This window comes from Danio rerio, chromosome 9 (assembly GCF_049306965.1).
Source record: "Danio rerio strain Tuebingen ecotype United States chromosome 9, GRCz12tu, whole genome shotgun sequence".
Classification (NCBI taxonomy): Eukaryota; Metazoa; Chordata; class Actinopteri; order Cypriniformes; family Danionidae; genus Danio; species Danio rerio.
The window spans coordinates 14,249,896-14,272,853 of record NC_133184.1 but is presented as its reverse complement, the minus strand read 5'-3'; the positions used below and the strand labels follow the sequence as shown (position 1 = coordinate 14,272,853).

General features: G+C 35.1%; 2 protein-coding genes across 5 annotated transcripts in view; both read left to right on the top strand.

Annotated features, from left to right (window-relative positions):
- Window positions 1-62: 62 nt before the first annotated feature.
- On the top strand, window positions 63-19,253 carry prkag3b (protein kinase, AMP-activated, gamma 3b non-catalytic subunit). Of its 3 annotated transcripts, none has more exons than XM_073912213.1 (13): window positions 63-178; window positions 2,733-2,775; window positions 4,708-4,820; window positions 5,037-5,118; window positions 8,289-8,347; window positions 11,989-12,034; window positions 12,120-12,174; window positions 12,259-13,798; window positions 14,458-16,492; window positions 16,590-16,627; window positions 17,873-18,019; window positions 18,102-18,275; window positions 19,075-19,253. In XM_073912213.1, exons 1-8 carry the CDS (start codon window positions 143-145, stop codon window positions 12,446-12,448), a joined length of 624 nt encoding a protein of 207 aa, XP_073768314.1. In that variant the 5' UTR covers window positions 63-142; the 3' UTR covers window positions 12,449-13,798; window positions 14,458-16,492; window positions 16,590-16,627; window positions 17,873-18,019; window positions 18,102-18,275; window positions 19,075-19,253.
- Window positions 19,254-22,452: 3,199 nt separating this feature from the next.
- The window catches only part of fer1l6 (fer-1 like family member 6), a 40,410-nt gene continuing 39,904 nt past the window's right edge, over window positions 22,453-22,958 (top strand). For both annotated transcript variants that reach the window (XM_073912542.1, XM_068223565.2), the window contains exon 1: window positions 22,453-22,569. In XM_073912542.1, coding sequence (XP_073768643.1) covers window positions 22,535-22,569 — 35 coding nt within the window. In that variant the 5' untranslated portion in view covers window positions 22,453-22,534. The remainder of the gene's footprint in view (window positions 22,570-22,958) is intronic.

Genomic DNA, 22,958 nt, shown 5'->3' with positions numbered 1-22,958 from the left:
CTCCCCCCATTCTGTGTCCAGCCCTCTGCATGCCTGGGCCGGCTTCTCTCCTGATTTAGACCACACTCTTCACACAGCGACAGGAGCACAGCTGAAGTTATGCTCGGCTCAGGACAGATCGAACACTAAACGCATTCGGCTAATGCTGGGACCCCAAACCATGGACCCTCTGACAGAGGTAAGACCCTGAGATCAAACTGTACATACAGTCAGTCATATTCCGGGAACAGTTCAGCCAGCTGATTGCATATGAACAAATTATTGTATCAGCTTTAAATTTATATGGTTCCTCATGTTAAAAGAACTAAAAGTCAATAAACAAACTGCCCCCCTCCTCCCTCGTCAGGCAAGTGTCAATGTTGGTTGTCAAACAGTGGATTTAACAGATAACATACATTAAGAATAACAAGTCTTTCTGGTTGCTTTGCACATTGTTTATGTTTGAGGTTATTTTTGGATAGTCTGAGCAGTGCACAGTGACAAGGCCTCTGTGGAGATCAACTTTAATGTGTGCTTGAGATACAGTAGGTAGCACGAAAACATTATTTCTAATAATAATTAACTACATGTGCATTTCCTGTTGAAAAAACAACAACGAATTGCAGAGTTGAGACTTGGTGCAGGATAAATATGTAGAATAAGAAGAGCTCTATGAACTGCACGTGAACAAATCATTTCATTGATCTTCAAAAATATATATTGTTATGAGGCCTGCACAATATATCGTTTCAGGATCGATATGGCAATGTGATCATCCGCAATAGTCACATCGGAGGATAGGCAATGTTGAGTTTGTATTATAATTCATCAGTTGCATGTATTTTGATGCCTGTGATTGTATGATTTTAAAAGCATTCAGGTATAAAAGATTGTACAGTTTGTGACCTTAACTACGATTAATTTTATTAAATTATTTTTATATTAATCATTAGACTCGGTAAACGATATTTTATTTGTATCTTTGTCTTGATAGTATTTATAGATTGCTATGCATGAAAATACTCACAAAATGCAGAAATGCACTGCAGATAGCACAGACCACAACAAAATGTGTCGGTTTTTTTTTTTTTATTAGATTTTAAGGAGATGTACTTCTACTGCAGAATCATCCCAATCGTTCTAACATTATAAGTTCTTTCCGAATAATGATATTAAGTCATCTGGTGAAATTGTATTCATAAGGCAATATTTATCACAAAATAAAAATAAAAAAATCGCAATGTTAAATATTTCTTATATCATGCAGCTCTTATTGGTAGTACAGTATGTGAAGAATATTACATTCAATTTAGTTTATATTTTGTCATAAGACTGCAGGCAATATTTGAAGAGTTTAGATGCAAAAACCTCTAAACGCTGTTTTAAATATATTTTCTAAACTGAGCATTTTTCTTCCTGTGACTCCTCTGTGTAGGCTCAGTAATTTTTACTTTTATAGTGACAAATAAGTTCTTTTCATTGCATTTAAAGGAAAACAACTGATCATAAACGTAGGAGGCTAAAAAATGCTCATTTTAGGAGATTTTGCATATGAACTCTTCATTTGGACTGGAGTTTTCGCAATGAAATGATATTGATGATAATTATGGTTTAAATACAGAATTGGATAATTGTTCTTGTAGTAGTGGAATCAGAAAATACCAAGATACATTACATACAGTTGACGTCAGAATTATTAGCCCTCTTTGAATTTTTTTTTCTTTTTTTAAATGTTTCCCAAAAGATGATTAACAGAGCAATAAAAATTTCACTGTATCTCTGTATCTATTTTTTCTTCTGAAGAAAGTCTTATTTGTTTTATTTCGGCTAGAATAAAAGCAGCTTTTATTTTTTTAGGAATCATTTTAAGGTCAAAAATATTAGCCTCTTTAAGGTATATATTTTTTCAATAGTCTACAGAACAAACCATTGTTATACAATAAATTGCCTAATTACCCTAACCTGCCTAGTTAACCTAATTAACCTAGTTAAGCCTTTAAATTTCACTTTAAGCTGTATAGAAGTGTCTTGAAAAATATCTAGTCAAATATTATGTACTGTCATCATGGCAACGATAAAATATTCTTTGTTGCAATTCTTTTGGAAATGTGAAGTGAAAAATCTAATACCGCCATGGTTTTATTCAGACCTGTGACATTATTGTTAGTGTGCTTTAGTTATTAATTTATTCATTTATTTTAAACTGTTTAGCAAATAAGTTTGTGTCTTTGATTGCAGACACACTTTTGAGCTGCTTGGTCTATATTTTTCCCTATATTAAAGTAAATTGTCCATAACCACCATCATTTAAATAATTGAACGTTTTTGAAGCTCTGGGTTAAATGAAGGATTCAGTGATTTATCGCCCTCTGCTGGTGTTCTGTATTACCTGCATAATGAATCACTGAAGAATTTCAATTACTGCGAAGTAACACGATTAAGGAGCCGAGTCGTGTTATGTAAATGAAAGTTTACATGGCTTAATCATTGTAAATGCATCTCCCCTGTGTGTCCGGCAACAGAACAATCAATCAAATTCAAGCACTGGAACTAACTGTTGTTTAATCAGTAACTGTAACTTAGTTACAAAAACAAAATACGGTGACCAAATGCTCGGCAAGCTGACTCTGATGCTGATGATTTCAAGCAGGTTAAAGTACAAGCTACGTAAGATCATGCCATGTCTTCTCCACTTCATTGGACTGCTTTTTTTATCCTGTTTCCTTAGTTAAAATCTTTATTTTGTGTTTTAGTTCCCTTTTATGGAGGATGAGGGGCTCACCATGAAGAGGACAGGTATCTATCAGTATCTTTTTTTTTTTTTTTTACAACAGCAACAGTCTCAAATTTAGCTTAAGTTAAGTGTTGTTAATTTTTTCCTTTTTTATATGAAACATTTAAAACATGTGGATGTGTAGCTTATGAAAATATCCGATACTGACATTGATTTTTAAAATGATTATTAGAAGTAATGATAAAGACCCTATATGTTGGTGCTCCTGGGGCTTTCCCATTTTGATTATTAAACTAGTACAATTTTTGCTATTACATTAACCAAGACTTTTAACTACTTCTTATTAATATGTATTAGGTAGTAGTTGGGTTTAGGTGTTGGGTTGTATTAGGAATGCAGCGTAAGTACTTTATAATAAAACAATAAACAGCCAATATCAAAATTTTACCAAAATAATTATTACTAAGAAAAGATTTTTTAATAAGGGTAAGTTTATAAGGTTAAAAAGATAATGGCAGAGGCCAACATTTTTTGAACACGTGTTTTGCTAGTTGTATTTTTGTTTTTAATTACTAAACTTATTATTATTGTTATTATTTTATTCCAGTTTTTGTCATTAAGTCCTAAACAAAATTTTCTTGGTTGGTTAAAGGTTCACCAAATGGGGCAAGTAGGTATTGCTGCAGCCCAGAGACCTCTAAATGGAAGGGATTACACCACAGATAGGTTGGATGACCTCCAAGTGGGAGGGACTTAAATCAAAAGTAGGCTGGGTTTAGATGGTGTAGGTGGAGCAGATATTAATAAAACATGTCAGGTTACTCTGAGGGTGGGTTTAGGGTTGGGGTAGCTGTAGACATTAATAAAGCACAATAGTGGATTTTGTGTCATGTACAAGACAATAAATAACTAAAAACTCCAGCCTACTTGGAGCTCGAAGGCCCACCTACTTGGAGCTGGCTCGAATTTTCGTTTATACCCTTCTCAAATGTGGTGGCACAGATATATGGTGGCAAATTTTTCCAAATGGATCCTTTTTAAAGAGCTGTGTGCGGTTCTGTATAGTTATAGAAATCCTCTACCTGACATATATTGGAATTAACATGTTTCTTTTTAACCGTTTTTGTCACAATAAGTCTATTTTGTGTTTTTTGTATTGCTCTTTACAGTCTTCTATAACAATAAATCTCCTTTCTGTTTAAAGAACAAGAGTGAACGATTTCTTAATGAAATAATTAACCCTCAACCATCCTTTGCATTGTAGCCTCTAATTGTTCTAATGAGGACACTTTTGGGCACAAAGGTATCGGGTACAATATGATCCCATTTTTTACATGTTTTTTTAACAAATACCATATCACTTTTCTAAAATAAAATCTCTCTCTCTCTCTCTCTCTCTCTCTCTCTCTCTCTCTCTCTCTCTCTCTCTCTCTATATATATATATATATATATATATATATATATATATATATATATATATATATATATATATTTAAAATCTGGTGTCTTATGATTGTGAAAAAATCTCAGAATATCAAAAATAACAGCAAAAAGTAAATAGCGATTCAGTTTTTTTTTTTGCCATTGTGCACAAATAAAAAAAATGTTTTACATTTAATTTTTATTGGACAAATAATAATTTAAAAGCTTGTATAATAATAAATAATGCATATTTTTAGCAGAAAGACAAAATAAACTTTGTATTTTACAGCATAACTTTGATGAAGTCGAGTGTGTGTGTGCGTTTGTGTTGATGGTAAACCTTCAAAAACCAGCCAAGTTCAAACTGGCTTAGATTAAGGAAGTTACTTAAAAAACTAAATTAATGATTTCGCCCAAAGAAAAGTCCTCTAAGATGCTTGGGGGTTAAACATCTTGAGCTCCATTAGCGAAGTTAGTTGTTCATAAGATAGTAAACATGTATCAGGACTAGAGTTTGTCAGCAGACTGACCGACCTGCAGCAGGGGTCTCCCTCTCTGTCTCCCTCTCTAGGCCCTCTCCAAGACCCTGATGCTGATGTGTATGCCAAGTTCTTCATGAGTCACTGCTGCTACGATGCCATTCCAACCAGCTCCAAACTTGTGGTCTTTGACACAACCCTGCAGGTGAACTCATGTCACGATTGTTCAGTCCACTTCCAAAACACTTGCCTAAAAGTTTCTAGTGCTCAGTCCTGCTGAATCATGGCCCTCCAGGAATAAAACCAGACACCTGCTTAAGTGCTTAAGTAACGTTCTGTACTTTGAGTAGATTGACTTGCAGCAAAAATATTCACACCCTTTCCAGAGCGCAATTGCTGAAATATATGATGATGTGTACAGGTGAAGAAGGCATTCTTCGCTCTTGTTGCAAATGGGGTGAGAGCGGCACCTTTGTGGGACGACAAGCTGCAGTGTTTTGTAGGTGAGCAAAAGATTGAGTAATTCCAAGTCTGTTGACAAATGTGTCACTGGCCCCGCTGCAAGCCTGCATCAGATTACTGAAATCTTATAATGTCACAACAATATCTTAACCTATAAATCTAAGAAAAGCAAGCGGGATTTACAGCATATGCCAAAAGATTCAGGACATGCAATCCTATAAAACCAGATTTTGAGTTTTGATAAATGTGGGATAAGAAATTTGTAGATGATATTTGATATGATTTTCTGCATATCATACTAAATTTTAACAGATTCTTCACTGCTTTTGAGTAAACAGTAGCATAAGCACAGAGTAAATCATGAAATGCAGTTTAAAAGATTTCACCCAAATTAAAAATGCCTTAAGTGTTTATTTCCTGCATGTTTGTCATTACCAGGTTATCAAACTAAAATGATTGATATGTGTCTTGTAATTGCAAGGCGTTTAATAGCACTCTATTGAAAGAACATAGAAAGTCCATCCATTGACCACTGGCTAAAAGATTTGACACATTATATTTCACTGAAGAGAATCACCTACAGTATAAAGGGCAAATTAAAAGAGACTATAAAATTTGAGAACTGTTTACTCAATTTTTGGAACAGAACTATCCAATGGTACAAGCAAATACCTCTCATGCTGCTGGTTAATTGATTGATATGTGTATATGTGTATTTTTGTACCTGGAATACAGTATGTTTTTCTTTGCCTTAGCCCATGTATAACAATACATACCTGTTCAACTGAATTTGGATGCTTTGGGGGAGGGAGGGGGGAAGAGTTAAAATGTAAAAAAGTGTATTTTCATGTTAAATTTCAAATGTTTTTTTCTACAATCAAAAAAATGTTGAAAAAATGTCTTAAGTTTAAGGTAAGGGGACAAGAAATGCCTCTGCTACATTAAACTAAATTACTAATGACTGTTATGATTAAAGTGAAAGGAACAGAGTATCAGTCTGGAGCATTAGAAATGGTTAACCTAAAAATAATTGGGTCATCATTCACTTTAAAGATATTTTGAAGAATTTTGAAAACTTGTAACCAACCTGTAAATCCTGTTGGATTTGTTAAACAAATGAAAAAAAAAAAGCTTTTGATTTTTATTTAATTTTATTATTGAACAAATAAATAACCTGCTTGTATAACAACAACAGTAATAATTAAAAATTGTGGTATTAGGATACTCAAATTTTGCAAAGACAAAATTAACTATAGTGTGTGTGGTGTGTGTGTGTGTGTGTGCGCGTGTGTGTGTGCATGCGTGTGTGTGTGTGCATGTGTTCAGATGGAAACTTTCAAAAACTAGCTCATATTAAGTATGCCGGTTTTTTTTTTTTTTTTTTTTTTTTTAAATCTAAACTAAATGATTTTCCCCAAATAAAAGTAATATAGGAACAACTAGTACTATGGAAGTCAGTGGTTACAGGTTTCCAACATTTCTGTTGAGCTTTTGAATGCAGGGCATAATTAGTCCCCACTAATACAGCTGTTTTTTTAATTGTTATTTTATTGAGCGCTCGTATTCAGTGACTGCTAATTCTTCATTAACCATCGGACATGTTATAATTCTAGATGAGATTACTTTGCATTCTCAGTGATCATGACAAGTGTTTTTGCAAAAGTGACTAGAGTAAAGACATGATTTGTTTGTGTGTAACAGCTATGTTTGTGTGTACTGTTTCTTCATACACAAAAATATTTGTAACCTTTTAACATACACAGTTGACCTTTATGAGTGAGCCATTTAAAAAATATATAAAAAATTGGTCAGTGTGTTGTCAGGAACACAATTTTATCAATAAATAATTCATTATTAGTTATTTTAAAAAGCTATATTTTATATTTAAAAATAATTATTTATTAATATTTATTCATATTTTATGCTTTAATATTATATATTATTAATTATGTATTAATAATAATACATTAATAATAAATTTTTAATGTCTTGTTACTCTGCATTATTGATCAATTAGACAATCTTCTGTTGCTTTTTAAAAACGCATAACTCTAAGAAGGAAACTGTTTATTGTTGTATTGTATTAAAATGTTATTTTCTTTCAATAAAAAATGGTAACGCTTATTCAATTTTAAACAGTTTGATTATATTTAATTTGCAACATTTTATAGAATTCCTGTTAAATAGCTGATTAAATATACGTTAATAATATCTACATGTATGACAGCAAAGATATTTTATTGAATGAATAGTTTTATTAGAAGGTGATTCATCAAAGTGTGTTTGTATATAGTTCTCGTAAAATGGTTTTCATGTCAAGACTGTTCTTTGATCTTTTTATCATCAAGTGATATTAGAATCAGTGAAGTTATTTCACTAAATATAGCATTTTTATGCTTGTGAAATTAAATTTAGAAGTACAAATGTGAAAACAAACACGGTAATAATGTGAAATTTGATTACAATTTAAAATAAGTTTTTTTTGTTGTTGTTTGACCAAAACAATTTTCATTTTAGCCAACACAATTGTGTATTTAGCATTGTTTTGTCTAAAATAAAAAAAAATCTAATAAAATTACTTTTACTAAATTGTAATGATATTTCACATTAGTATTGTGTTTATTTTCATTTTTATCAAATAAATACTTAGTGAATTAACAAATAATCCTAATGAGCTTAATTGACTTTCGGTATAAAAACATTATAAAAGCCATTTAAAGCATTACTGTACAAGTATCTGGTTATGTATACACACTGTACATGAATGCGTGTGCTGACACAGCTTTGATTGATCATACTCAGCACCTCATCTTCTCCACCAGTGTCAGTGTCTAAGTTTAGCGTGGCTTCTGTGCCGTGGTGTCTGGTGGGAAATGGCAGGGTAGAGCTCTAATCCCCTGAACCTTCTCTGGGAGTAATAATAGCCATGCTAATGAGAAAGCATATCCTCCTACTGAAAGGAAACCTGGGCACAGGAGCGCGTTCCTGTTTCAGTGCATAGTGACATTTAGTATGTTTATGCTAATGATAGCCTCCTTGATACTTTAATTTCAAGCTGTGATTTGCTTAATGACTTCATTTAAATGCAGAGCTGTCTGGTCAATTTTAGATGGGCTTGGGTGAATAAATTGTTGAATCCGAATGTGGAATTGAATTGAGTTTAAAGCTGCGTGTTCACGTTTATGTTCTGTGCTATTTGTGTCTTTTGCAGGGATGCTCACCATTACTGACTTTATCAACATTCTCCATCGTTACTACAAATCTCCTTTGGTAAACTAGCATGTTTTTGTTTCCAAATTTAAAGTCACCTTATTGATTTTACTCACTGCTCTTACATTATGCCAAATAATTTGAAGGATATTCAAATTCAGAGAAATAAGCTTCGTTTTAAAATTGTTATTAGTTTGATTTAGGAATTTGGTTTGCAAAGCACCCATTTTGTGAATACATCATATTTTCCTGACAAAAAATAAAATAAATAAATCAATACATTTTGCTTGCTTTTTAAAATATTCAAAATACACCTTTGTTTGTTTTGAATGCACACCCTCACAGATACTTGAGGATAGTTTTGATAGTTTGTACAGAATATTACTGAAAATGACTAATATTATGTATTAGGGATGTAACGGTATTGTAAATACCGTCATACCGCAATATTACTTTTTTTCGATATTACCGTAGTCGCATGACTCGGTAAAACTATAGGTCTTCTGAGAAAATTTGCTCAGGCGAATGAAGCGTACCGGAAACTTTCCCATCAGCCCAGGCTTGGCCATAATCCCTTGCGGTCTGTTGTCGCTACAGATCCAGTAATGCGGAAATGGAGTGTGCTGCTAGAAGCGGGGATGAAAAAGAGCTGGGTGTTGTCGCCGCGCACGTACTGAATAGTGGTGTTGTCGCGCGCGTACTGAATAGCGGTGTTGTCGCGCGAGTTCTTATCAGCTGTGTTGTCGCGCGAGTTCTTATCAGCTGTGTTGTCGCGCGCGTACTGTAAAGCGGGGACGGAGGGTATGTCGCGTCGCGGGGGCACTTTTGATCATTTTGGAAGGGCACTTTCTATCCAAGACTAAAAAGGGCATGTGCACTGCACAGGTTGAGCCCTGTGTGTGCACGTGCCTGCAAGTTGGGGAATAGGACTAATAATCAGTCATGGGGACTGCAGAAACACAGCACACTGTTCAGATTGATGCAGACATGAGATCTCTATCTCACTCATGGTTTGTCCTCTCAAGTGGGGGAAAGACAATGCACAACGTTACCCACTGCTGTCAACCTGGGCCAAGTCATATCTCTCTGTCCCAGAAACCTCAGTCCCAAATGAGAGGGTTTTTTTCTGTTGCAGGGGACATTGTAAATACCCAGAGATACCAGCTTTTACCAGTTTATATTTATATGATAATTTTCCTTTAAACCCATCTCTATCTAAGTGAGTGAGTGATTAAATGTTGAATGTGATGAGTTTTCAACACTACTAAATTGAAACTTAATTTTTTTTACATGGTTTAATAATTTTTTGTTATTAAAATTGAAGTTCCTGTTTCAAAGCTTACAGATAGATGGCTAATTTGTATGTCATTGACACTTTTGGCACTTTTTTGGAGTATTTTCATAAGTTTTGTTTTTTCCTGTAAATGATTCAATAAATACCGTACCGTGACATTCATACCGAGGTATTACCGTACCGTGAAATTCTGATACCGTTACATCCCTATTATGTATATTTAATAAGAAAGAGGTTGTAACACGTTAAGCTTTCAAGAGTTCACACTTAGCTGATGATTGATAGTAAAGCTAGTTTGGTGTGCTGTCCCGGGAGAGAGCCCTGAGCTTATAAGATCCTCGAGCCCTGGGCTCCCTCCCATTGCAAGGCGAGAGGGGAGTTTGAGCTCAGGTAGATCTCGATGACTCCCCTTCCTGCTTGTAGTAGCTAAGTGTCGGATATGTACGCTGAAAGGTGTACTCAGAGTTTAACTAATGTATTTTGATTAATTGTTTAGAGTGCTTGTTTTTGCACTGTGGGAGGAAACCGGAGGACCCGGGGAAAACCCACGCGACCACGGGGAGAACGAGCAAACTCCGCACAGAAATGCCGTCTGGTTTGGAAAGGAATTAAACCAGGGGCATTCTTGCTGTGAGGCAACAGCGCTAACCGCTGGCCATCGTGACGCCCGTTTGAAAGGAGGGAAAGTAGGTTTAGGTGGGGGGGTTTCTTCAAGACGAAGATATTGAGATGAGAAAAGTCTGGTGATTTATAGTGATCGTCTGATAGGATAATCAGTCATTAGCTAAAGTTGGAACAGCTGTGAACAATCATAAGCACGTGATCCTCTCAAAATTTGTTTATGAATAAACTTCACTTTGTGACATGCACCACTACGTTAGCAATGTATGGGCCCCATCTAAATTCACTTATATGTAGAGTAAAATAAATATAAAAATAGAATTTGTGGAAAAATTAACTTATACACTACTGTTCAAAAGTTGTTTTTTATCTTCATAATTTTTTATTTATAACTTTTTTTTTAAATGAACATTTTTGATGTTATTAAATATTTCATTCATTCATTCATTTTCTTTTCGGCTTAGTCCCTTTATTAATCCGCGGTCGCCACAGTGGAATAACCGCCAACTTCTCCAGCATGGTTTTATGCAACGCATGCCCTTCCAGCCGCAACCCATCTGTGGGAAACATCCACACACATTCATCCACACTCATACACTACGGACAATTTAGCCTACCCAATTCACCTGTACCGCATGTCTTTGGACAGTGGGGGAAACAGGAGCACCCGGAGGAAACCCACGCGAATGCATGGAGAACATGCAAACTCCACACATAAACGCCAACTGACCCAGCTCGAACCAGCGACCTTCTTGCTGTGAGGCGACAGCACTACCTACTCCACCACTGCATCGCTCGTTATTAAATATTTCTCTTTCTAAATTTAAAGTCAAAAGATGTGAGGCTTATTCATTTAAATATCTAAAAAACTTAATTTACAACATATAATTTACTGGCACATGCACTTGCATTATGCCAAATGTTTCAAAGAATGTTCAAATTCCAAGATATTAGCTATCGTTTTTATCTGTTATTAGTTTGTTTTAGGAGTTCGGTTTGCAAGTCACCTACTTTTTATACATATTATATTAGCATATTTACCTGGCAATAAACATAATTGAATACTTTGAATTGAATAATTTTTTTCATGCTTTTCAAATATCAGTCACCATCTTATTAAAATACGTCTTTGTTTGTTGTGAATATGCACCCTCTTGTGGTGAAAATTACACACTGTGTCTTTATATGTAAGAGATACTGGGAATAGTTTTGAAAGTTTGTACTGAATATTACTGAAAAATACTTATATATATTTAATAAAAATATTGTAACACTTTAAGCTTGCATCACTACTTCAGCAATGTATTACAGTATGTATCGGCCCTATAATATTTTCCAAAATGCCGCGAGAAAATCAAATATAAAAATAGAATTTGTGGAACAGTTTACAAAACGACAGTCTATGGACAACTAGATAACTAATAACCTATACACTACTGTATAAAAGTTGCTTTTATATCAAGATTTTTTAGATTAATATTTTATTATTTATAACTTTTATTCAGAAAGGACATATTGAGTAGATCAAACTAACATTTTTAATGTTATAAATGTTTCTGAAGGATCACGTGACACTGAAGACTTGAGTACTGAGGCTGAAATTTGAGCATTGAATTGCAAGAGTCAAACGCATTAATTTCACAGTATAATTTTTTTCTGTGTATTTGTTTTTAAAAACAATATGCAAGCTTGAGAAGCATAACAGACTTCTATTCTAAATGAATTAATAAATGGAGAGTTAGAAATATGATATGAACAAATATCACCTTCATTTATTCCATTTTAGGTTCAGATCTATGAGCTGGAGGAACACAAGATTGAAACGTGGAGAGGTGATTGTCTTTAATGTTGAGGACAAATTAGCAATTCAACATGCATGGTAGTGTTTTAAAGACTTGTGTTTGTTTCCTCTTTCAGAGACCTATCTACAGTATTCAGTCACCTCCCTGATTAGCATCGCTCCTGACTCCAGGTAAAACCAGGATCTCTACACTACTTTGTCCTTCATTATTCTTCCATCTTTCCAGTAACAGATGAATGTGTTTTCTCATCACAGCCTCTTTGAAGCCATATATTCTTTGCTGAAGAACAAGATTCATCGGCTACCTGTCATTGATCCAGAAACGGGGAACGTCCTCCACATACTCACACATAAACGCATCCTCAAGTTCTTACACATCTTTGTAAGAGCTTTTTATCTTTTAATTTATTTCAGTAATTTTTTATTCACATTTTTTTTCATATAAATGCATTGACTAGTACTGTTGTTTTAATGATGTCCATGCACCCTTTTCATATTTAGGGTTTTTTCAGCAGCAGATGTCGTCATAGCTGTGTTAGCAAAGTGCAGTGAATGGGAGATTAAAACCAATAATTTTTTTGTGTTCCTATTTGCTCAAATAATTAAAGAAAAACTTGATGGTGTTATCAAGATTTTTAGAAAAAAAAAATGAAGTGAGACTGATAACAGCAGCCTGAAGAGAGAACAATGTCAAATCTACTGTTCTACCCATTGCCACTGCATTAGAAGCACCACACATAATTTTTAATTATTGTATTTGTATTGTTTTTTGTCATTTGATGCAAAGATGATATAATACAAAGTATAGATTTTTAAACGTACTTACATCTTTAAAAATATTACCAAGTGCAAATAAAATATTATATGCATCATAACCATCCTGAAAAAAAGGTTTATTTTAATGAAATAATGGTTCCAGTCATATATTACCACGTATGCCTTGCTAGTACCAGGCTGGATGCCCCTTATACCTTCAGAATGGCTTCAGTTTTATGTGGCACATATTTAGCAAGGTTCTGTAAACATTCTTTAGAGATATTAGTCAATATTGTATATTATATATCAGCTGCACATCAGTAATCTGAATCTCTCATTCCAGCACAATCCAAATGTGCTATGTTGGGTTGAAATCTGGTGAATGTGGATTGTGGAGTCATTAGAGTTCAGTTAACTCAGTCATGTTCAGAGGGAAAAACAGTTTGAGATGATTTCAGTCTTGTGACATGGCACATTATGTTAAGTTTTCAGAGGCAAAATATAAATTTTCAATCAATATATCAATATACACAACATAGGTGCAAAGTGATTGGTTAACGTTAACCAACTGAAATCTCATTGGTTTGTAGTGACTTCTTTTCAGGTTGTGTAATACTACATACTCATTCTAGAGCTGCATCTAAAATTATATTTTACTCTAGTAGGAACTATATTTCGTTTTGAATTTACTGCAGGACTGTTAGAAAAGTTTTTTTTCTTCTATGTAGTATGAATGATACAGGCAGGCTAGATGTCATTATAAACAATTGTTATATTATCTCACAAAAAACTTAAAGGGGTGGTCCAGTTTGGCTTGGTTGTGTTTATAAGATGCAAAGCAATGTGTGCTCATGCTTCATTGGTAGAAAATCCTGTCATTATTTCAAATATCCAACTTTGATTATATACAGCTACTCAGCTAACATGAAAATGACTGATATATTTCCTAGTTCCTCTGAAGACCCACCCTCAAGAGCCTCTGATTGGTCTTCTAACATAATATGCTGTGATTTACATATCAGCTCTGCTTCATCAGGATGCATTTACATTTACATTTACATTTAGTCATTTAGCAGACGCTTTTATCCAAAGCGACCTACAAATGAGGACAAGGAAGCAATTTACACAACTAAGAGCAACAATGAATAAGTGCTATAGGCAAGTTTCAGGTCTGTAAAGTCTAAGAAGGGAAGTATTAGTAGTATTAGTATTTTTTTTTTTTTTTTTTTTTTTGGGAATTGCAGATTAGGAAGTGTAGTGGAGACTAAATAGTTGAGTTTTTAGTCATTTCTTGAAAGTAGCGAGTGACTCTGCTGTTCTGATGCAGTTAGGGAGTTCATTCCACCAACTGGGCAGATTAAGTGTGAGCGTTCGCGAAAGTGATTTCTTCCCTCTTTGGGATGGAACCACGAGGCGACGTTCATTCACAGAACGCAAGTTTCTGGAGGGCACTTAGATCTGCAGTGAAGTGAGAGCAGATAAGAAGGAGCAAGGCCAGAAGTCACTTTGTAGGCAAACATCAGAGCTTTGAATTTGATGCGAGCAGCAACTGGCAGCCAGTGCAAACGGAATAGCAGCGGAGTGACATGTGCTCGTTTAGGTTCATTGAAGACCACTCGTGCTGCTGCATTCTGGAGCAGTTGAAGAGGCTTGATAGAGTTAGCTGGAAGCCCAGCTAGTAGAGAGTATAACAGAGAGGATGCATCTCTGTTATAACATTACATCGTTTCTGACCACACCCCTTCGCTGCGCAGTTTGTATGTGCATAATCTGAAGGGTTTATGGCATCATTCACCTGTATGTATTTTTTTGTAGCCCCCTAACTTTGTTTGCTGTAGGCTTTGCTAAGCTAACTGTAAAAGCCAATAGCTGCGCCCCAAATCGCATACCTATGCACTATTCTACGCCATTTTGTAGTATAAATATTGAAAGTAGTGTGTTCACACTGAAAACTCTAAAAATAATAAGTGCACTTTAATTACCCGGATGATGCACTCATTCAGCCACTAAAATGAAGTGTGTAATTGTAACGGAGGCCAGTTAGTGAGAGCTGTGCAGGTAAACCTCACTCCTCTGACCTCTAAAGGTGCTCTAGTGATCCACGTTAGAGGCCATGGTCTTTAGCCTCTTTGTTGGAGCAACCGACTCCCATGCGGAAGGTTGCCGGTTTGATACCAGCTTGGAGTGGGTTGGGTGGCGTAGGACCGGCAGGGTTACATTGGTGCCGTGACCCGGATGGGAGTGAGGTTTAGGGGGGTGTGTGTAACGGAGGCCAGCTAGTGAGAGCTGTGCAGGTAAACATCACTCCTCTGACCTCTAAAGGTGTCTAGTGACCGATGCTAGAGGCCATGGTCTTTAGCCTCCTTGTTAGAGCAACCGACTCCCATGCGGAATGTTGCCGATTCGATACCAGCTTGGAGCGGGTTGGGTGGCGTAGGACCGACGGGGTTACATAATGATGGACACTTCATGCAATCAACGACTGCAGGTTTGCTTACGTAGCGGAAAGGGGCAGAGCTATCGGACGCACATGTTCTATAACTTTATTTATTTTGGATGGTGAAAGCAAATTTCTCCTATGAAAGTGATTATAGCGCCTCCCGATGGTGAATGCGGCAATATTCATGGCAGGTATTATATGATAATTCGGTTGTTTATTTCACTGATTGGCAACCGTCAAACGTCATCAGGGAAACGGTTTGAATTTCCGCTTGGTAAAAAAACATTAGTGTGCCATTTGGGATGCCACTAAATACATATACTATCCTGTTGCGTGTGTAAGTGCATAAGTACATAGTGCATGAGTGCATAGTGTATAGTGTGCCATTTGGGACGCAGCTATTGTGTCTCCCTTTGCATTGAACTTTGAGCGTCTTATTAAGAGATGTTGTTTATGTTCACACAGCTACATTAATCATCAACTAAAGTTTAAAATATAATATTGTAGTGGACCACCCCTTTAACTCTTACATTCCAGTCTCATAAAAAATTATTGTACAATATGTCCGTTTTTTATGATTTTAAATTGTGATTTGTATGAAAATGTACAAATCATGCTATTAAAATAATAAAAAAGACATTAAAGACATGATTCACCCCAAAAATAACAATTATATCATCATTTACTGTTTACACCACACTTGTTACAAACCTTTATGAGTTTTTTTAAAGCTTGAAACAGGTAACCATTGACTTCCATAGTATTTGTTTTTCCTACTATGAAAGTGACATGTTTTCAGCATTCTTTTTTTATATTTTAATACAAAAATAACGCTTTAGAACCACTTTTTGTTTGTGTAAATGGTGAGTCCATTTTTATTTTTGGGTGATCTCTTTAAGGTACATCCCTAACCCACTACTAAACTGATCTTACATGAGGGTTTGACAAATTAGCCATCATTTAGCTAATGAAATATGTAATATGGTTAGAAATTACAGATTGTTAATATCCAAAATGACTACAAATTACTTCAAGTGTATGTTTGCCACCATTAATGTGTATCCTAGTACAATGGGTTAAACCATAACTGTGTTTTTAATGATGAACATTTTCTTGGTGAATCTTAGGGCTCGATGATCCCAAAGCCAAGATTCTTACAGAAGCGGATTGAGGAAGTGGAAATCGGGACTTTCAAGAGCATCGCGACTGTCAAGGAGACAGAAACCGTTTATGATGCTTTAACAATATTTGTAGAGCGACGAGTCTCAGCTCTACCTGTGGTCAATGAGCAAGGTACTACGCATAACTGTTTGAGTTAGTTTTTCTGTAGCTAAATGATTTGCACACCTTTTACTTCAGAGTGGTCATTGAGATTTTTCCTTCTCTCTAGGCAAAGTAGTGGCACTTTACTCCAGATTTGATGTCATTGTACGTAGACCCACATCCACACCTCTTAATTAATAAATTTATTTATTTGTTGCTTTTTTTGTTTTTGATTTGTATCATGGGTAACAATTTTTAATTTGGATCACAATTCATAAGATTAACAACTGGCTTAATAATTGACTATTAGTAAGATATTCACCTTTTATAAGGACTTATAAAGTATGATCTTATTTTACAACCCTAATCCCACCCAAAACCTAAACCCAGAACCTTACTTACTTTTAATAAACAGCTATAATTAGTAGTTTATTAAAGCTAGTAATGTTAGTCAATGGTTTGTTAATACTGTGAATTGTGACCTTAAGTGTTACCATATCATGTAATGTGTGTAACTTAAACATAAAGTAATTTTTTATTATTATTAGGCTAAGAGATACACAAATTACCAACCCAGGCTGTTTATGGCTACGTGCCCCTGTATACATTTTTTGAGAGCGTGAATTACATCCCAGGAGGTACGTTTTTTGTTTTTTTGCAGTTTTTGTTTTTGCGAATTCACCAGAGGCTGCTGTGTACCCTTTTTCAGATATCAAATATCTCTTACCAGTGCCATTCGTGACTGCTCTTCCTGCGTAAATCCACCAGAGGCCTCTGTGTGCGCTTTTTCAGATCTCAAATTTCTCTCACGATTGTCATTTGCGGCAGATCTTCCTGTGAACATCCACCAAAAGCTGCTGTGTCTACTTTTACTGACAGTTTTTAAAAGCAATCCAAAAAAAGAGAAGCCGCCTGATTTTTTAACAAGTTTTTAGATCTTACCACATTTTCACCGTTATTTACTAGTTTATTTATTTATTTTTTTGCCTTACCTGCTTTCTCGAACCGTTCTTCGCCAGACTCAAACCCTGTCATCACGGTCAACTCCACTCTGCCTCCCAAGTCTGCCAACGTAAGCGGCGAGCTACTGGGCAAACTGGTAACGGCGCAAAAGCCGTCCACATGGAGGTAAGCGGTCAGCTGGTAGCGCAAAATGAAACAGCGGCATCATACCACCCTGTAGCGTTCGTTTGAAAGATGAAATGCAGCCATACGTACCTCCTGGCTACATAACTTGTGTTCTATATAAATATATACGGGGATACATATTCACAACGAGCCTGTGTTGCAAATTACACAAATACAAAAGAAAACAAAAATCACGTGATGCATGCAAAACAAAGATACATGCAGTAAATTAAATTGAACACTAGTATCATCTGCATTTACATTTAGCTGATTGTTCAACAGAACTTGGCTGCGCAGAAAACCTACAACCACTTGAACATGACGATGGCGGAGGCCATTCAGGGGCGCTGGTGCTGCATTGAGGGGGTGCTGAAGTGTTACCCTCACGAAACCCTCGAAACTGTCATTGATCGCATTGCTGAGGCAGAGGTCTTTGAACAAAGATTTTCAAAGTGATCTTATTTCTTGAGTGTTTCTATGTAATGGCATTCAAGGACTTTTATTATGTCAGGTTCACCGTCTAGTGCTGGTGGACACAGAAGATGTGGTGAGGGGAATCGTCTCGCTCTCGGATTTGCTTCAGGCACTGGTCTTGACTCCTGCAGGCGTTGAAGCACTTTTCTCTTGACACCAGTGGAGGGCTCTGTTTCCCTCATGATACTCATTTCAGATCCTCTCACAGCAGGTAGGTAGAGTTGTTTGCTGACTGCTGTAATAATCCTCCAGATAAAAAGTCCCTCTGTTTCTGTACACACCTCTTTATGTAAACTATAATACGCTCACATAAAATCATTTTCAAACTAAAAACTTTATGCTTTTTGCCCATTTGTGTGCAGTATATTTGTATTTTGTATAGGGATGCACAAATATTTGACAGTGGAAAATAAACAACAATTGACTATGGGATTGTGTTGTACAGCATCACCAAGTAGTTTGGCATGCATGATACAACATTTTTAGCCTTAATTTTTTTTACAGATCCATTTAGGCAGGGATTGTTTTGTTGTTTTGACTGTTCTCATTTGTATCTTTCCAAAAAAAAAATATTTTTTATTTTTAGTAAACTGTACTGTTTGTGAGGGTTATACAACCACAACAAAGTTTGCCACTAGAGCAGTAGACTTTAAAAAGGTCCACCATTGTACCTTATTTACCCTGAGTGGTTGTGCATTAGTATCTTTATGATTCATATTACACCTTTACAGATTATATTTATATATTTTAAATTATAAATGAGACCGCCCCAGTAATGACTTTGCTAAGAGTGTATTTATCTGTTGTCATCAGGTAAAGAGTACAATGTTTGCTTAAGAGTGCATGAACTGTTCAGGTCTTTGGAGATGTCTTTCATATAGTCTGCAAATATTTTGTTACATAAGAGAAAATTTATTTATAATATTGACCAAAAAAGGTGCATGGACATTAGTGTAGATCAAATATTAATGAAGATTAATACTTGTTCTTATGTTCGTTTTATTTTCCAGAATTTTGTCACAAACCAAAATGAGCCATGAAGTCGAATGCTCGAAGACAGAAAGTGTAAATATGTGTAATGTTGGTGGCACTTTGGGATTTTACTCATCACTTTAAACATGTCTAATCTCATTTAGAAATTTTACTTCTGTATATATGTATAATTTATTAAACAACTGCTACAAAATCATTTGTATCATGCTAATTTTATGTGAGAGAAAACAACAGACATTAAAAATAATTATGTAATAATAGTAACTCTAGAAACTTAATTGAATGGTTCACCCCAACATTTCCTGATTATTTTCTTACCCCAAGCCATTCAAGATGTTTTGACAGTGTTTGTTTAGCTGAATAGAAATGAATGTCTTAGGATTTTCTTTCCATCTGACACAAGTGTAGCACATAGTAGGTAACTTATTGGTTCAGAATTCATATTTGGGCAGATTCAAAGTTCACATGACCACTGCTGACAAATAAGCCTCTTCTCCAACCAAAACAGTCAGTCATGTTGTATTTAATGTATATGTAAAATTGTATTTAATGTATTTTTAAAAATACTTTGCTTGATCCAGGCCTGCAATACACATTCACTGGACAGTTTTATTCAGGAATTCTTGAGTAACCAAGCGTTGCACAGGTGAAATATTTCCTAATATATTTTTATAGGCACTCTACACCAATGTTGTGATTTCTGTAATTAAAGACGCTAGTTAATAATATTAATAATTTAACAACGCAACAGTAAGGCTTTGTTTTTAATAATAGTAATGAAGCTGGCACTGCTCGCTAACGTTTTATTTTTTTTATTTTTGGTGCTTTATTCTTGTTAATATTATTCAGAAGGTAATTTTCTGCACTTAATAAATAAACACTTTATACACTCACCGGCCACTTTATTAGGTACACCTAACTAGTATCGGGTTGGATCCCATTTTGCCTTCAGAACTGCTTTAATTATTCATGGCATAGATTCAACAAGGTACTTGAAATATTCATCAGAGATTTTGGTCCATATTGACATGATAGCATCACGCAATTGCTGCAGATTTGTCGGCTGCACATCCATTATACCAATCTCTCGTTCCACCACATCCTAAAGGTGCTCTATTGGATTGAGGTCTGGTGACTGTGGAGACCATTGAAGTACAGTGAACTCTTTGTCATGTTTGTCAAGAAACCAGCCTGAGATGGCTTGCACTTTATGACATGGCGCGTTATCCTCAGTTATCCAGTTTCCTGTGTGGTCTTTTGCTGCTGTAGCCCATTTGACTCAAGGTTGAACGTGTTGTGCATTCAGAGATGCTTTTTTGAATACCTCGGTTGTAATGAGTGGTTATTCCCCTTTGATCTCTGACATTAACAAGGCATTTGCACCCACAGAACTGCCGCTCACTGGATATTTTCTTTTTTTCAGACCATTCTCTGTAAACCCTAGAGATGGTTGTGTGTAAAAATTCCAGTAGATAAGCAGTTTTTGAGTACTCAGACCAGCCCGTTTGGCTCCAACAACCATGCCACGTTTAAAGTTACTTAAATCACCTTTCTTCCCCATTCTGATGCTCAGCTTGAACTGCAGGAGATCGTCTTGACCATGTCTACATGCCTAAATGCATTGAGTTGCTGCCATGTGATTGGCTGATTAGCAATATGCGTTAACGAGCAGTTGGACAGGTGTACCTAATAAAGTGGACGATGAGATATCTCTACATTCTTAGGTGTTACAAAACAGATGTTTCGGCAGAATGCCTTCCGTAGTCCATTAAGTAAGTTGCTGCTCCACGAGCATTAAAGAAGTTGTTAGAGTAAAATCTCTTTGTAAAATCAAATTATTAAAGAAATTACATATTTCATGCTTGTGTAATTTCTATATTTTTTTAAATGTTATTTGTGACATTTTGTTTTTATATTTTAGCACATGATTAAACATAAAAAATGATTCAGCCTGCTGATGACAAATACAGAGATCAATGTTTGAGTAGCATATTTGGTGCATATATTTACCAGAGGTGTATCCTTGTACATCCTGCTTTTCACTGTCAGCAAACAGTGTAACAGCCTAATTTGCATCAGGTGTGCTGCTGACCAATTTGAACATGCATTTCAGTATGTAGCTAACACCTTCGTCATTAATTAAGACACCGATTTAAATTACGTACTTAAAATAAGAACTTAATTGGTTGATGCTGTCTTTTAATGCATGTTCAAATAAAATTACACGCTTTACAATAAGCCCATGTTTATACGTTACCCAAGGCAATACTTAGCATGTACTAACGATAGCAGTGTTGGCTTTTAATATTATTAGTTTTATTATTATTATGGTCACACTTTACAATATGGTTTCATTAGATAATGTATTTACTAACATAAATTATGAACAACACTTCTTAACCATTAAAATTATAGTTCAACTTTTACTAATGCATTATTAACATTGGTGCTTGTTAACATTAACGCACCATGAACTAACCATGAACAACTGTATTTTCCTTATTTGGTAACACTTTACAATGATGTTCATTAGTTAATGTTAATTAATGCATTTGCTAAAATGACCAAACAATGAACAATGCATTTACTACAGTATTTATTCATATTAGTAAACTTTAGTTAATGAAAATACACTTGTTCATTGTTAGTTCATGTTAACTCACAGTGCAATTATGTTAACAAGCATGGACTTGGATGCTAATAAATGCATTAGTAAATGTTCAATTATGATTAATAAATGCTGTACAAGTGTTGTTCATGATTAGTTCATGTTAGTAAATGCATTAACTAATGAACCTTATTGTAAAGTGTTACCCATTAACTAATGTTAAATAACATATATACAATACATGCATTACACATTAACCAGTACAACCTTATTGTAAAGTGCTACCATTAATATTATTATTATACAAGTTGAACATTAAGCTATTTACATTAAACAATAGCATGTTAAGAATTTTACATTAACTTAAATGAATGCTGTAAACTTGCAGTTTTAGTGAATGATATTCATTATGTATTGAGTATATACGCTTGCTTTTATATAGAATAAGCAAAGTGCAGATGGAGAAGCTCGATTGTCAGATGTTGTTTTATGGCCTCAGTGATATTTTCATTCTGATAAGGAAGAATGTTTAAGCACGCACATCATGCATCACATTACCCACCTTAAAATCATTATATGCTGCTTTGCTATAAATTTATATGTTTCACCACACAACTTTGTATGTTATTTTTGGCAGCGAAGTGTTTTGTTAAATTAACAGTAATTGTAAATGCTGTTCATGGGCCTCCACTGACTTTCCTAAAAACACACACATGCCACCCCTGTTTGTAATGCAATCGTTCAGCAACAGAAAGTCAAACAGACATTTGGGAAGGAAGTGCAGCTCACTGTCTTGCTGGATATAGTGGCTTGCAGTCACATAATCTGAGCGGGATATTGAATTCTTTGAATGAAATCCTCCTACGAGAATGGACCAAGATAAAGACAGCTCTGCACCCCATGGGTGAGTTCTTTGGTCTTTGCAATATGAGTTGTTAATGTGTTTTCTAAATAGCGACGTGTTAAACTTAATTTAAACTTTGTCAAAATAGGCATTTTTTTGGTATAGAACTTGTAATATTTTACCCTTATTTGCTTCCATAAATATAATTTGGTTAACAAAGTAACAGTAACTTTAGTTTAAGTACCATTCCTCACTATTAACTTGATATTTGCTGTTTATTTATATTTAAAGTACATATTTTGCACTGTTTTTTAAATACATAGATTCCAAATTCAACCCAATGCCTAAATCCAACTACTAACTTAATGACTATAAATAAGCAGCAGATTAGAGGTTATTGCTGGAAGGGATGCAGCTGCTGCCAGATGTTAACAGGAATTATTTATATT

What these genes read in the sequence shown, in the direction of transcription:
- prkag3b (XM_009304510.5), top strand. Translation starts at nt 4,752, where the DNA reads ATGAGTCACTGCTGCTACGATGCCATTCCAACCAGCTCCAAACTTGTG. An exon ending in GTTACTACAAATCTCCTTTG is followed by an intron (nt 8,348 to 11,988) that starts GTAAACTAGCAT and finishes ATTCCATTTTAG; the next exon opens with GTTCAGATCTATGAGCTGGA. An exon ending in AGCATCGCTCCTGACTCCAG is followed by an intron (nt 12,175 to 12,258) that starts GTAAAACCAGGA and finishes TTCTCATCACAG; the next exon opens with CCTCTTTGAAGCCATATATT.